Genomic DNA, 15173 nt, shown 5'->3' with positions numbered 1-15173 from the left:
AATATTCATGAGGCAGTTGAACGAGTTCCAAAAAATGGCCAACCACTTCAGCCACATTGCGGACTTTTGTATTGTTTACATCGAAGAAGCGCATCCTTCAGACGGATGGGCGTTAAAAGTAAGTTATCCTTATTTTGAACTTTGAAAAAAAAAACTGGGATGAGATTAAATTAAATCAAATCAGTAGAAATTTCATGTTTAAAACCAGTGGAACCAATTTTCTCCTTAAGAGATATTTAAAAATTCAATTCTTTTTACTTATTGGCATCGTGTATCATTCAGACGCCAACTGCCTCATACGACAACAAAAAGCTTTCTCAATTTTTGCTGGTCCTTTGCAAGCCCAGAAGCTTGCCTCAATTTATACTCTGCAATTGTGCCTCTACCGTCTTCCGCCAGTGTATTTGGGACATAAATACCTAAAATACTTTAATTAAATTATTTTCTACGTCTTTTTCTAGGACAACTTCGCCATCAGAACGCACAGATCGCAAACCGAAAGATGCCGTGCAGCGCGTGAGTTGGCGCGAAAAATTCCCGGATGTCCAGTGGTGGTAGACACAATGCTTGACACGGCAAACATCGCGTATGGGGCTCTTCCCATCCGTTTTCACATTATTGAAAACAGAAGAGTTGCTTACGAAGGTGGACCAGGACCTATGGGGTACAACATGAGAGGAGTTAAAGAGTGGCTGGAAAAGTACCATGCTGGGAAGTCATCCTAAGACAGTTGATCAACAGGGCTGGGTTTCACCCAACCATCAACTCAGAGATATTTGGCCGACATGGTTCTAATGAAACCATTACGCAGAACTTTCGCCTGTGACGTAACTTTAAGAAGACAATATCGAGCTGTCTTTGAACAATTGAGAGGCCATAAATGAACTTGCTCCCACCTAGTCATTGCCTCATTTATGACATCATTACAAAACTTTCAAGCGTGGGACAAATTAACGATTCTTCAAGTACCTTGCATAAGACTATTTGATGTCAAAAACAGTATACTGGCCGTTTCAATTATATATAGAAAAGTTCTTGAACTTAGCGTGCCTGCTTTCTTAACAAATATTGTATTTAATTTTATAGCTCATTTTAGCCGCTTGCTTCAGTATAAGAGCGCTGTAAAAATTTAAGTGTCAGCTAATCCGCAGTAGTTAAAAAAGTGCGACGCTGAAGGCATCAGAAAGAAGTAGAGTAAAGCGATTTATTTATAAATATACATATATCCATATCTAGCTTTTTTCAAATAAACATTTACACATGCATATACTGTTGTTGATTGCTTCTCTCTGGCCTATAATACCAGCAACTCAAAACTGTTAAGTAAAGGTCATTTCAGGACTTTATTAGTCAAGTGAACTTGATATAGGCTACTTACCATAATGATGGCATTTGTATTGATGTGACTAACGCTTGGAAAATTTCCCTTATATTTGCCAGTAAAAACAATGCAACTAGGTCTAACATAACACAAGAAAGCCCTTCTTACGACCACACAAACAAGCGGAATTCACTTCGATGTCAAGGTTTCATAAAATGGAAAACAGTTACCGAAGACCTTTTGTTAAGCTTGTCACCCCAACTCAGGCTAATTCGAAGACTCTCTCTGTCTCATATTAAACATTGAAAAGTGCCTTAGTCACAGCCAAGTCTGTCTGTAATATCACATGAAGATTAATTTTCCTCGCAAGACTACAAACGTGAACAACAAATAGCGATGTCCGTGACTGCTAACTCAGCAATCTTTCGTTTAGAATTCAACACGTAAACCACAGCCAAAAAAATGTTTCCTAAAAATAACGACTAATCAAATTATCATGCATGAAAAAGTTCTATAACTTTTTGCAAACGCGAGTTAACTTCAGTTTACATACATACATACATACATACATACTTTATTTAACGTGGAAAAAGTACACACTTAGCTGTTAGCTAGTTTACAGGTGCTCCACGATTTAAAGTTTAGTATCTACAAAAGTATTTACATCAAAACAAAGGGTATAAAAGTATTACATCAGACTATTTTAAAATGGTTAAAAAAAAATTAAAAAAATAAAAAAAAAAAAAAAAAAAAAAGAAACAAACAAACAAACAAACAACAACACCTATCTAAAAGCGATAAAATATAATTATTAAACATTGAAATCAGTTTGTCTAATCCTTTTCAAAAAGTCCTTTGAGCCTGCCATGGAACGAATATCACGAGGTAGCATGTTCCAGTGCTTTGCTGCAGCATAACGCCACGACTTAAGACCATATCTGGTAGTGTTCACTTTAGGTATGGAAAGATTAAAATTACCGCGAAGATTGTACGCTGTTCTCTTTTCAGTTATAAGATTTTTGAAGCTGGATGGTGCCCTGCCTTGAATAATATTGTTCACAGTCAATAACATATCTTGAGTGCGACGATTTTCTAAGGTTGATTTTGATCCGATACGCCGCAAGAGCGCTTCGTACGACGAGGTCTTGTCGCTGTACACAAATCTCAAGGCCCTCGCATTTGTTCTTTCCAGTTTTTCTATATTTCTTCTTCCACAGTGATACCAAACTTGACTACAATAAGAAAAATAAGGTAAAATAAAAGCTCTATACAAGGATTCCTTCGTATTACAAGGTAGAATGTTCTTTAACCTGCTTAGAGCGTTTATTTGGCTCCCCACCTTGCGACAAATGTCCGCAATGTGTGAATCAAATTTTAGTTTATCGTCTAAAGTTATGCCCAGTAATTTTATCTCCTTGGATACTGGAATTTCTTTACCCTCACATTCGATCTTGATGTCACACTGACTAGCATTTCCTAACACCATGGCGTTATATTTTGTCGGGTTGGCGATCATACCGTTTTGTTTGAACCAAGAGCTGGCATTGAACAGATCTTGGTTAATCATGTTTTCAACTGCGCGGGGACATTCGTTTGAGGCATGTAGATTGGTGTCGTCTGCAAAGCTTAGTAAGCTGCTCTCGTTTATAGCATAGGCCATATCGTTCATAAAAATATTAAAAAGAAGCGGTCCTAATATTGACCCCTGGGGTACACCACTACGAACGACATTCCACGATGAAAAACTGTTTCCCAGTTTGACTCGTTGGTAGCGATGTGAGAGATAGCTCTGAAGAAGGGACCACGATCTTTCATCCAGTCCGTAAAATCTAAGCTTTTCCAACAGAAGATCGTGAGGGATACAGTCAAATGCCTTGCTAAGGTCCAGTGTAGCAGCACCAATAAAGTGGCTTTGATCAAGTTTTTCTTTCCACTCTTCGGTAAGTGTTAATAGCGCCGCAGAGCAGCCATGAAATTTCCGATACGCGAACGTATAGTCGTGGAAAATGGTATCAAAATACGTACTCATCTGTGTATGGATAATGCGTTCAAACACTTTGTCGAATGCGGGCAGCACGGTGACAGGTCTAAAGTTTGCTTTGTCCAACACGCTGTCCTTTTTGTGTAAAGGTGTAATCTGACCATTCTTCCACCCTTCGGGGACTTCTGCCTTTGCAATAATAGTATTTATAAGATCGCTTTAAAATATTATCTATATTAGTGTATTTATCAGAGAAAAATAAGACAAGGCTAGGATCCTAAGGTGACGAACCGGAAAAAAAATCAAACCTTTGGCAATATTGCGTAGTTTTTGCGAAGAAAAAAAAAAACACTGAAAGGTAGTGGCGAGAGCCTGAAAAAAGGTACGGGATAGCGGAAGATCAGGTCCCTTCCAAGGCTTACGAGGCAAGGTTTCCTTCAAAACGAAAGTTGCAATCACTCCAGCACAACATTAAGATAAATAATAATAATTTATTCACGTTATGTAATGATTCGATTTAACATAAAGTAATTGCGTGTCAACATAATCCCTAGCCAGAGTGCGCGGCCACAAGCGACCTGGACCTAATCTCCCCATACTCCCCTTGTGACTACAATCACTTCTGAGATATTTTGTTCGTCGAAGCCAAGAAATTATTACTAAACATCATCTTAATCCCCGTATCCCAAGGACTGTTGTCACGTTAAAGCGAGCTGAAAAACTCTTGTTGCCGAGTCTTTGTTCCAAATAATAAGGACCTGGTTTCGAGTAGTTATTTTTCGTGTGTTGCTACATGACGTATGTTTATATTTAAATTTTGTATAGCGATCAAGACGAAACCGGTTTTATAAATCGCATATGTAAATTACTGTGTAGAAATCACTTTTTCTTCTTTTAATCTCCACTTGCTGGATTAAATAGTTCTTCTTTGGCGCTTAATAAAAAACAAACTTAAACATTCTACTGTTAAATGAAGACTAGTAATGGTCTTGGTGTACTAACCCCACCGTATTTTAACTACTTTTTAATAGTCTTTTCTTTTTTCTACAACGAAGATTCTGTTGTCTCTGAGCTCGCACTCCCTGAAGACGCTAAACCCTCATGTTCCCGCTTAATGAGCATCATTTCTAGCAAGACATCCTCCTCCTCCTCTTCCTCCATGATTGAGACCTTCCTGAATTTGTTCTGCAAGCTTACTATCTTTTTGTTCAATATATTGAAGTAGTTATTTGTAGTTATAATTCTGTTGTCATTTTCCTCGTCGCTAGAATCATCCACGTACCATTTTTCATCTATTTCAGGGCTTACAGTCGAAGAGATCAAGCTCACTCCTAAGATTGCCTTCAATCGCTTTAGTATAAACTCTACAAGTTCTGGGTCAGTCTCGGAATTGTCAAGTTCGGATTCTCTACTCTCAAAGGCGGCGTTTATTATGGATACAAACATGTTGAGAAGGATGAGTTCCATAAGGATACTGTAACTGAAAAACAAGGCCGGTCCAATGACTCGGTCCACTTGCTGCAAATCATGAAAATAGGACGCACCAAGGAGAGCATTCAGCATCGCTTGAAATGCCGATGGAAGAGAAATAAAGGCTTGTAAATGACTTCCGAATAAGATGTGAGCCATAATTACAAAAGGGATAAACCAGAACATAAATTGAACCATGAAGAGAAGTATTTCCTTTCGCATGTTAGAAAATGTTTGATTTAAGAGTTTAATGTGGTTGTTGTACCTCAACAGGTACAAAAATTTTAAAGTTGTGAGAAATACAACGAACGCTATCATGTACGTATCAATCTCGTTCCACGTAAGTAGCAGCGAAAAGCTGACGAAAACAAAGGGATTCTCGCTGAGGTCTTTCATGGTTGCGTTGATGCTTACCATCTTGACGAAATACAAAGCAATGGAGACTAATGCGAAAAGTACCTGAAGCAGGTCTACTAAATTCCAAAATCTCTTGAAGAATGTCAGCCTCTGATGGTACAGCCGTTTGATAACTTTGTACAGTAAGAATATGATAACTAAAGCAATGATGAGCTCCGCAGCCAACGCCACGTTAGCAAGCTCGCCTACGTATCTGTAAACGCGTATGGTATCAATTCTACGGAATGTTACAGCTGCCCCGGTTGGCATGGTTTCCACCAGTAGCGAGATAACACTGAACAAGTTCACTTGCGGGTTATAAACAGTGAGCTCAACGAACACACCGCGCGTCCGTCGATCAATCCATTTGTGATGCACGAGTTCTGTGACTACCTGTTGCGCCTTAGCCTTGTAGTAACCAAGCTCTGCGACATACCCTCCCCCTGAGTACATGGTTGTCGTGCCCCACATTGGAACGCCTTTCAGCTCCGCAGCTGTGTGATACCGCCAGGGCTTGGGGCATATTTCATGTGATAAATTTACAACTGGTATGTCAGGAGGAGCCGGCACCCAGTTAGGTTGATAAAAGTTTGTATCTTCATCCTGAAAGGTGTAGGGTCCATAACAACCTCTAGATAAATGTCTTATAAATGGGATGCTGCTGCAAGAATCTGAAAAAAGAAATAAATTTCGGAACTGTTATATGTTTACGGTGTTAAAAATAACTAATATGAGTCCGAATTGAATACTTCATTGTTAAGCGCTTTTAAATCTTTTCTTCGTCTAAAGGCGTCAAACATTTTGTGATATAGAAAAGTACACAGACCGATGTATAAATAGTGACAGACAGACAGTTAAACAGTAAGACGGACGGGCGGGTGGGCAGGCAGACAGACAGACAGGTTTTCCTTATTTCGTTGTTCAATCATCTCAGTTGCCAAAAAGAAATTGAACCATTTTGAGAAACTGAACGAAATAATTTATTTAGCATTTTGAACAGTCCATTTAAATTTCAGCTTCGTAGTTCTGAGAGGATCTTTATGTTGCCTGTTAAGGAACAATTTGATATGACACAGGTAAATATCCCGTTTTCTTCGTCGTTGAACGTTAAGACGGATTCCGCTGAAAGTTCGAGCAATGAGTGCGAAAATTAAGTACCAAAAATCTACTCATAGCACAGCAACATTTTGTATACAATTTAAAAGATCTTATCGAAATTCAATTGTCTTAGTGACCCCGTAATTAAATTCTAAAGCATTCTCGAAAAAATTAAAGTCAAACCTCGTAAAAATGTTTAAAACGCGCGCCATTTTGTTTTGAACTGGCGCGAAACGTCAATTTTAACTGAAATATTGACAATTTCAAATCCATTTTTCTCTCGCGGGGTCAGCTTGAGAGCTAAATTTTTGACAGGTTTTTGTTAGCCGTACTTAAACTGTTACCATGCTAAGAGGTCTTTTTGGTAACTTTATTTTTGCCTGTATTGCTCGAATGTTGGGCGGAAACCATCTTAACTACTTCAATTTTGAGAACATAGCTGCTGAAAGTAAGAAGCGATGGTAAAACGTGCAGTTTTGCGTACGTGTAACACTCGACCATTTTGCTAATTGCCATACATTCCTTTCATCGACAGTTTGGATATTTGGTGGTAGTTCGAAAAAATATTGCGAACTTGATTACTGACTTTCAAAGTCTTTGTAATCTGTCCGTTTGACTATATATGCATCTGACATTGCTGGGAAATTAAAACAGTGATTTGGATCCGCAAAGATAGAATACATGTAAAGCCAAGTTAGGAGTTCAAGCAACATTGACAATTTCTCCGTGAGGAATGGGGCTGGGCGTCACTTCTATAGTCCTCAAAACTAAACTTTTTCCAAGCCCAACCCCTAATCTGGAGGACCATTGCCTAATCTGGTTTGTCTAAACTTGGATAGGGCCACCAGTCCCTGCCGGGTTAAGCTCTAACTGAACATTATGGCACACACGCTTCATCACCAAGACAGGTGAGACGCCACGACAAAACCATAAGTACCAAAAATATTGACGTTTACTTACTATTCAAAACTCGTAGCTGTCTAAGACGCGCCATGCCAACAACAGTAGAAGTCCTGTCATTCAACAGTCCATCTTCTGAGTCCACAGCAGGCATTCCATTATACCATGGACCAACAAAAATAGTTGGAATAAAGGCATATAGAGCCCAGCCATAAATGTCGTAAAAATGCGTAGCCTGAGGAGGGAGCAGTTAACAATAGTGGTTATTGTGGTACTTTTTATAACTTACAATTGCTTATTACATATATAAACAATTATCGAAAAAAGAAACCTTTACTTTGTATGTTTGTAATCTCCTTCGCCAAAAATGATTTTGCAGATGAAAGTTGGAAAAATTAACATTATAAAATTACTTCACCATCGCATTTAATACATACCACCCTCTCTCCCTCTATACATGTAGGTTGCATACGCAAACTACTATTTACTTGATCGATATTTAATCTTTTTAACGGATAGTTTAATGAGACTTATTACCAAAACGTCTAAGTTGAGAAAGTCAAATCTCCTACCATTAAAGGGACTATGTCACGGATTTTACCAGATTTTTGAACAGCCAAAATATACATTTGTCTCGCATGAAACCTAGAAATAATAGTCCATTTTTATTAAAACCTGCTATATTAAAGCACTGAAACTGTTAACTAGCATTACTGGCTGCGGAAGGCGCGGATGGAAACGGATTGCAATATGAAAACGTTAGGCAAACGTTTTCAAATTGCTTCCGCGCGTCTTCAAAAAATCGATAATTGTAGCCTTAGCTTGATTTCTATCCGCAAATTAAGATTATATCTTCCTTTAGATGTTCAAAGATATTGTTTTTTATGGGTTTAGTTGCCTTCCACTAATTTCAGAACAGTTTAGACCAAAAATCTGTGAAATCTCCGTGACATAGTCCCTTTAAGCTCAAAGCATGTTTACTTGATGTTGCATCAGTCATTAGAAAATGTCCAATGAGAAAAACTACTTGCAACTTTCAATTTAGTTTATAGCTCAACTGAAAGCGACCCCTTTCTGTTGTCCGCACGAAGGCACTTAAGGAATGCTTCGACTACTTACCGATAACCCGAAGTTATCCTCCAAATGTTTAGTCATATCATACGCGATTGGATCTCGGTGTCCATAAGCCACCATAAGTAAAAGAAGAAGAAACAACGAATAAAACAACACATCTGTCATGATCTCTGACGACTTTATTTCTTTCATCCTTTTCATCTTCGCCTTTTCTAACGCAGCTTTCTGCAATGGTAGAGAGTCGTCCCCTGAGACGTTGTCGTCAAACTGAACCTCGGTCGAGGGAGTACTCTCTTCATCATTGCCTGTCCTTGTTTTTCTCTGCGTTTTAAATCGTTGGTGCCTTTCTCTTTGCTGCATGGAGAATTTTAGGATGAATGCAAGCAATGCTGAAAAAAGAGCAACTTTTACTGGCTGAGAGATTGCCGCGTCTTGGATGAACGAAACAAAGAAGGAAAGAAGCCACTGCTGTGATCTTTCACTCCCCCATTGGAGAGAGTACAACAATGTAAAGAATGCTGAGACAAACACTGAGACGAAACACAAAATCCAAGCCAGGTAATACAAACAACGGTACAATAGCTTTTTCCTTTTGTCCCCGGTGTTTTTAGTGTCATCTGCCTTGAGGTCCAAAGTACTGTCAGACGTAGAGATGATGGTAGCAATCCCATTGTCGCCGGGTTTTTTAGTGTCACCCGCCTTGAGGTTGAAAGTACTGTCAGAGGAAGAGATAATGGTAGACATACTGCTTGTGATGTTTGTTTGGTATGCCATAGGAAGGTATTTTTGGCCCGACACCCTTCGTCCGAATCGTCGAGTAAAGAGCGTTGGTTCCGTCTTAGGTAGCGAAGTATTGGGTTTCTCCTCTGTTGCAGGTGTAGTCGCAGTGGACGATTTACGAAACAGCTGAGTTATGGCCAAGTTGATGGGAAATATGATCAAACTACTCTGGATTCCGATCATCAGTTGACGCATGCTGATCTTTATAGGACCGAGATAAAATACGGGAGAAGTGTCAACTCTACCGCTATCATAAAACATGGCGTTTGCGATCATGGTGGAAAACAGAATCGACAAACAGCACGAGGCACGCTGCACGCGAGAAAAATTGCTTTGCGGTGGCTTAGCTGCTACAGAAATCCACAAATGCTCGTCATAAAGACCGTCTGCGCTGTTCGACAAGAACAGGTGCTTATAATTTGCTATTTCATTGATGTTTGCAACGTATATAACTTTTTCCGTCTTCCCATCATCACTTTCAACTGCCAACCGCTCTCCACACATGAAGTTCCACTTTTCGTCGCTTAATTTGTCCCGGATAACCACGTGATCGAGACTCCACGAGGGATTGTCTCCTCCATTGTCATGCCAAATATGGATATATAGCAACTGGCCTAGTGAGCTTGGAAGGTGAAGAGTACATGTGACAACTGAGCCCCTGTTAAATTTGATTTTAGTGAGCTTGCTCAATGGAATAACACCGCTGGTCCCGTTTTCTCCAACAATGATAAAGGCGACTTTAGCCGTGGTGCCTGAATTTCTTCCTTTACTGGTCGATATGGTAATTTCATACGCATAATTGTTCCATGACTTTCCAATCATTACTACGCCTTCCTATAAAGATAAGTTAATGGAAAGTAACTTAATTTGGTTACAGTTCACTTCTTATAATGTTAAATATTGTTAATTTCTTTCGCTAAACTAGAAAAGTAGTTAATGCAAATCCTCTCTTTTACAGTCCCATCTCCCCCCAACACCCAACCCCAAGCCCCGTCCCTCTTCCAAGCAATTTATGACCAGTATTATGTTTTGGATGAAGGTGACATAGAATAATTACTAAATAACTTAGTCTAAACTGCAAGCCTTTGGAGAAAAAAAACATAAATTGTAATATATTTTAATAAATACATGGTTATAATATCTTGAAACCTTTTTAAAAATAAACATGGGATTAACTGTTCTTCTGTGACTATTTATTTAGGCATGTATGAACATGTATTTTCGTAGCAACTAAAGCATATCTAAGTAGCTGTCTTTTTTAAGGCAGTCTATTATTTCCGTAACCAGCACAACTAAATTATTATCTGGTCATTACCTGGGAATCGCGATCTCGTATGTCAGCTCTGCGTGCCCATATAACAACCAGAAGATAAAGCAAGAAAATACTGATCATTGTAGCTAGTACAGCCATGTTATTATGGATATCATCAAAGGCTATCCATACTTTATCGAAGTCGATAGGGTTTGGCTTTACCAGCAGACCACCGCCAAACGAAGTTAAATGTTTGCAACGACAGCTCATGGTTCGTGACAGTGTACGTCGGCGGCCAGTCTAGAAATAAAATGAATTTTTCATCGTCAGAGAAATAAGAACAAAGACAAAACCTGTCAAGAGTCGTAAGATCATGCGTTGCTGTATGGTCAATCAATCAAACTTTATTCAATGAGAGTGTCAATGAGGATGTGGTGCAGTGCGATGTAGTGCGGTGCGTTGCGGTGAGGGGAATTGCGGTGCAGTGCGGTGTGGTGGTGTGGTGTGCTGTAGTGAAGTGCGGTGTGCAGGGCTGTGCTGTGCTGTGCCGAGGCGTGCTGTGCTGTGCTGTGCTGTGATGTGATGTAGTGTGGCCAAGTGTGGTGTGGTGTGGCAATTTCCCAGCAAGAAACACTAGAGAACTGAGAACCACGAGCCATACGATTTTTACTATGAACTTTCGGTCTCGTGGAAACAAAATATTCCATTTTTTTTATAAGTTGTCACAAATGGAACCTTACCCTGCATCCACCACCAGAGAACTGATTACCAGAGGGATTCCAATAGTTGCATCCCAGGCCCAACGATTCTATAGTATAGTTGCTGTGTTTGGACTTATCATAGCTCTGTTGCCCTTGAGAAAACTTTCCATTCGAAGGTTGGGTAGGAGGGGGATCTTTGTACTCAATGCATTCCAATGACCGTTTAGACCGTCCCCCTCCCCCACAATCCCTCCTTTGTCGGCTTTGAGTGTCAGATTGGTTTCCAGGCGTTCCTTCGTATTTCACGCCAATGTAATATGTACCAACTTTATTCAAGTATGTACTTGGTAGGAAAATGCTGAAAGGATTCTCCGTACAGTTGTCGTCTTCAAAAGGTAAATTTCCTGGAAATGCGCAGCTCGAAAAGTTTGGTAGTTTAACTTGCAGGTCGTGATCCAAGAGTGTTGGCTTCGTCCCGTACATTACTAAAATTGTCAACTGTTCTTGCTTTTCCAATGGCTTCACATTGAACTCAATTGCTTCGTTGGTATCTTTGACTTCAAAAGTGTGATACTGTATACTCTCATTGTCTATTTGCTTGAAGAAGACGTCTGGTGCTGACACAGTTGTCAATTGCTCGAAAGGAATTTGAAGATCGATCTCCTCTGCTAGATTGGAAATGTTTATAACCTGACGTGCTCCTTGGGCCTCTTTGACTTTGACATCTAAAATAGATGTTGTCACTAATTTGCTTGACTTGTCCCACGTGAATGGGTTTGTTGGAATGTACAGCAACTAAGAAAGAAAAGAAAGATAAGGTCATAGTCCACGAAAAGAGTCTTAAGAATGACTTCTTGCACCACATCATATCTGAATGATCGCATTTTCGTCGTTAAGAATTTTTCGTGATAACCTACAGGCTTTCCGGCAAAATTTGACTTGTAAGGTCGTTTCTTTCTTTTTATAGGTTGATTGAAAGTTCGGTTTAATTAATCCATTTTGGACCGAAAAAGGTTATCTTATTAACCGTTATCAAATCAAAATGGTTTGAAAAATTGTTTTGTTGGGCACTTCAAAAAATATATCAAAGGAGGCCCGATTGCAGTTAAGACCGTTAGTCCCAATAAAACACGACCTATACCTTGCTTAGATTGAGATTGTCATTTCAAATTAAAAAATGTACTATGTGTAAAGCCATGATAAGCGGTCTTTGCACACTTCACAGTAACCAGCATTTTTGGGAACCCTGAAGTAAATCCCAGTCCGGAATTTTTTTTTTAATTTTATGGACTCAATACGGCCAAATGTTTGTGGCTCTTTGTTGGACAGATTGTTGGTTTTCAATAGTAACACAAACTTAGAAATTTTGTGCTTATTCAGAGTAGTAAGAATCAGTCAAATACACGTTTAACCTGGCGGACTCAGAAACCTTGAGAAACAAAAATCAATCAACGTTTGATTCCGAATCAAACAGTCCCAAAATCCAAATCCAAATTAAATATTCCCCAAAAAAATCAAGACAAAAAAAACCTGAACATCCACAGCTTTATAGCCAAATAAATCCTCGATATCTGGAAACTTGACACTTGCGTTTCCTCCGACTATGGGATCTTTGACAATAGCAGCGCCTCTGGCCCTTCTGCAGGTCATTATGGCCGACTTTGTTGGAATTTCGATGTCGTTTTGCCCCGGTAACAGCTTGTTAAATACAGCCTCGGCGACCTTGTCAAAAGCGTCCATGTTTTTGTTAGCTAGACCTTTACTCTAATTACGGAAAAGTAAGAGAACAGCTGTATAGGTTATTTGGGCTGCATGATGTTTTGTAGATATTGGGTAAAAGATGTTATTTTAAGACAAATTTTAGCTTTTTTAGCCTATCATTTTACTGCAAATATTGTAAATATTCTTAACCCATTACAATAATTTTAGGTAGTATTAGACAATGAGTCACCCATTGGAAGCGCTTCTAATAAACGATGATGATGATGATGATGATGATGATGATGATGATGATGACGATTACTTTATACGCTATAGATATTTTTTCTTAATTTTTTTATAAGCTGGTGACAAAGCTGTTAATAATGTAATAATTTCTAAATTAGTTAAAACGACAGCACTGATATTGCTGTGGTGCTAAAATCTTACTCACTCTTTCATTTTGCCCAGGTAAGACACTATTTAGATCTTTGAAATTATTGTAGCAGCAGTAACTGCGTCATTGAAACACTACCCTTGGTTGATGATGAACATTTGTCTGTTTTAAGATAACAAGATACAAGATAAGATAGAACAAGATAAGCAACGCACCTTTTTCTGATCCTCGCCGTTTGTGGCATCCTTCCGCCGGAAATCAGCATTGTATGACGCTGACATCAAGATATTAAACACAGCACTCACAAGATTTTCCGCTCCTTCCGTGATCACGGACACACCAACGTCCTCTTGAGATTTGTTAAATAAAAGTGTTATCCCGCTTGAAATCTTATCAGTGGCTATTTGCTGGTAAGAAAAGCATGCAAGCAAAATCAGTAAGAAGCAAAATAACTGTTGACATTCTTTGTTTGTTTAAGCTAACTGTGAAGTGAATGCTTCAAAGGAAAGGGTCGGTATCATGGTAAGGAAAGTAGCAAAATTTTGCTCGTGAGATTGAAATTCAATCAAACGTTGTACTTTTCTCTGTATGTCAAGGCTCCTGATGGTAGGTTGTATAAACGAAAGATGTCAAATAATTTTGACAACGCATCCATACACAAAGTATTAAAAAAACAACACGCACAGTGAGTGTTGTAGGTTTGTACCTGAGCTGTAGAATTGACAAACTCTTTCGCTTCTGCGGCGGCCGCCATCATGGTTGACACTTGATTGACATCTGTCATGGTTGATATCGGAATCCGGGAGATCTTTTCAATGACTGTGAAGCGGACCTGTAGAGTAAAACAAGAGGCACTCATGCGTCCTGTACTTAACCAGTTTGAACTTACTCTCCATGAATTTGCCAAACTGAATCAGGGCGTTCTGAGGAATATTTGCTTGCCTGCTTGTTTTTTGTCTCGTGTTACGTCGCGGTCACGTCGTGAACGACGTGACCGTGACGTAACACGAGATTATCCGAGTAGACTTGGTAGCTCACAATAGTGCTTTGTGTAAGACCTCTCGTAAGGTAACGAAGTGATAAAGTAGCAAGGAAACAAGGTAAGAAATAGCCATATTTACATAGATACATTTTGCTGATAAGATGCACCGGGATGCTGTTCTTCGTATTGCGCGTTTTCTCTTGTCGAGTTTTAAAGTGCTTATTTACGCGTGTGAGACATATAGTGTAAATGTTTGCATTATGAGGTATGTGTATAATGTAATATATTACATGAAGTACTATCTTTAGTAATACCGCCAAATCTGATAAGGAGATTTTATCTCACATATGTTGCTTAAATAGGTAGTTTTTTACATGGAAAATGAATTTATCTTTACGGTAGGTTTGTGTTTTGATATTATATTTGCGGTGGGTATTGTTAAAGTATGAATTAGAAGATAAAGCTGTTGTCAAATTTCTGTTTGCGTTACAAGAAAACCATTTTGGCGCGTGTTAGGGTAAAGGGTTGTTGACGTCAGAGCAGTTTTCAGATATGTCAAATAATGTGTCAAAAGGAGAATATTAAGTGAAGTTATCACGCAAACAGAAATATTGATGTGGTATCTCATCTTCGGCTTTGTTCTTAAACAGGATTGCTCCTTACAGAATAATACAGAACTGTAGGTATGTCGACAATATGTCAGAAAAAAAAAAACTTTTTTTGTCGTTCCAATCTTTTAGATTCGGATTTCAAAGATGTAATAGACCGTAATAGTCGAACCAGATGTGTGCCTTTACTAGCTGGTGCAAGTTGAAATTTGCGCTGATTAAACTAGTTAAAAAACAACTTGTAGATCCCTTGGACATTTTTTTCCTTGCGTGTGTTCAATTCGAGTATTACACTAAACCATTTTGGAAAACAGTTCAAAATTCCCTGAATTCCCCCATTCACTAAGACACATGCTAAAGGTCAACTCGTCGCAGTATTAAAGAAAGACACAAACAAGAAGCCCTGTGGCTTTATAGACGTGCCTAGTAGCGTTATTTCCTTTTTTGCGTGACAACCGATATACGAATACGATACTTTGCCGCCAGTAAGGTCAAAGGCTGCTTGCTTATTTACA

General features: G+C 39.0%; 2 protein-coding genes across 2 annotated transcripts in view; one reads left to right on the top strand and one right to left on the bottom strand.

Moving 5' to 3' along the window:
- The window catches only part of LOC144648137 (type II iodothyronine deiodinase-like), a 1098-nt gene extending 365 nt beyond the window's left edge, over positions 1-733 (top strand). The window contains exons 1-2 of the mRNA XM_078507770.1: positions 1-118; positions 462-733. The exon at positions 1-118 is cut by the window's left edge and continues 365 nt beyond it. Of these exons, the coding sequence (XP_078363896.1) occupies positions 1-118; positions 462-725 (382 nt within the window). The 3' untranslated portion in view covers positions 726-733. The remainder of the gene's footprint in view (positions 119-461) is intronic.
- Positions 734-3773: 3040 nt separating this feature from the next.
- The window catches only part of LOC144648136 (polycystin-1-like), a 34913-nt gene continuing 23513 nt past the window's right edge, over positions 3774-15173 (bottom strand). Inside the window, exons 15-22 of the mRNA XM_078507769.1 lie at positions 13775-13900; positions 13284-13475; positions 12504-12737; positions 11013-11768; positions 10336-10572; positions 8286-9854; positions 7227-7401; positions 3774-5839 (exon numbers count right to left, since the gene is read on the bottom strand). Coding sequence (XP_078363895.1) covers positions 4347-5839; positions 7227-7401; positions 8286-9854; positions 10336-10572; positions 11013-11768; positions 12504-12737; positions 13284-13475; positions 13775-13900 — 4782 coding nt within the window. The 3' untranslated portion in view covers positions 3774-4346. The remainder of the gene's footprint in view (positions 5840-7226; positions 7402-8285; positions 9855-10335; positions 10573-11012; positions 11769-12503; positions 12738-13283; positions 13476-13774; positions 13901-15173) is intronic.

The sequence above is a fragment of the Oculina patagonica genome, chromosome 4, assembly GCF_052425735.1.
Source record: "Oculina patagonica isolate OP01 chromosome 4, crgOcupat, whole genome shotgun sequence".
NCBI lineage: Eukaryota > Metazoa > Cnidaria > Anthozoa > Scleractinia > Oculinidae > Oculina > Oculina patagonica.
This window is presented reverse-complemented; position numbering and strand designations above follow the sequence as displayed.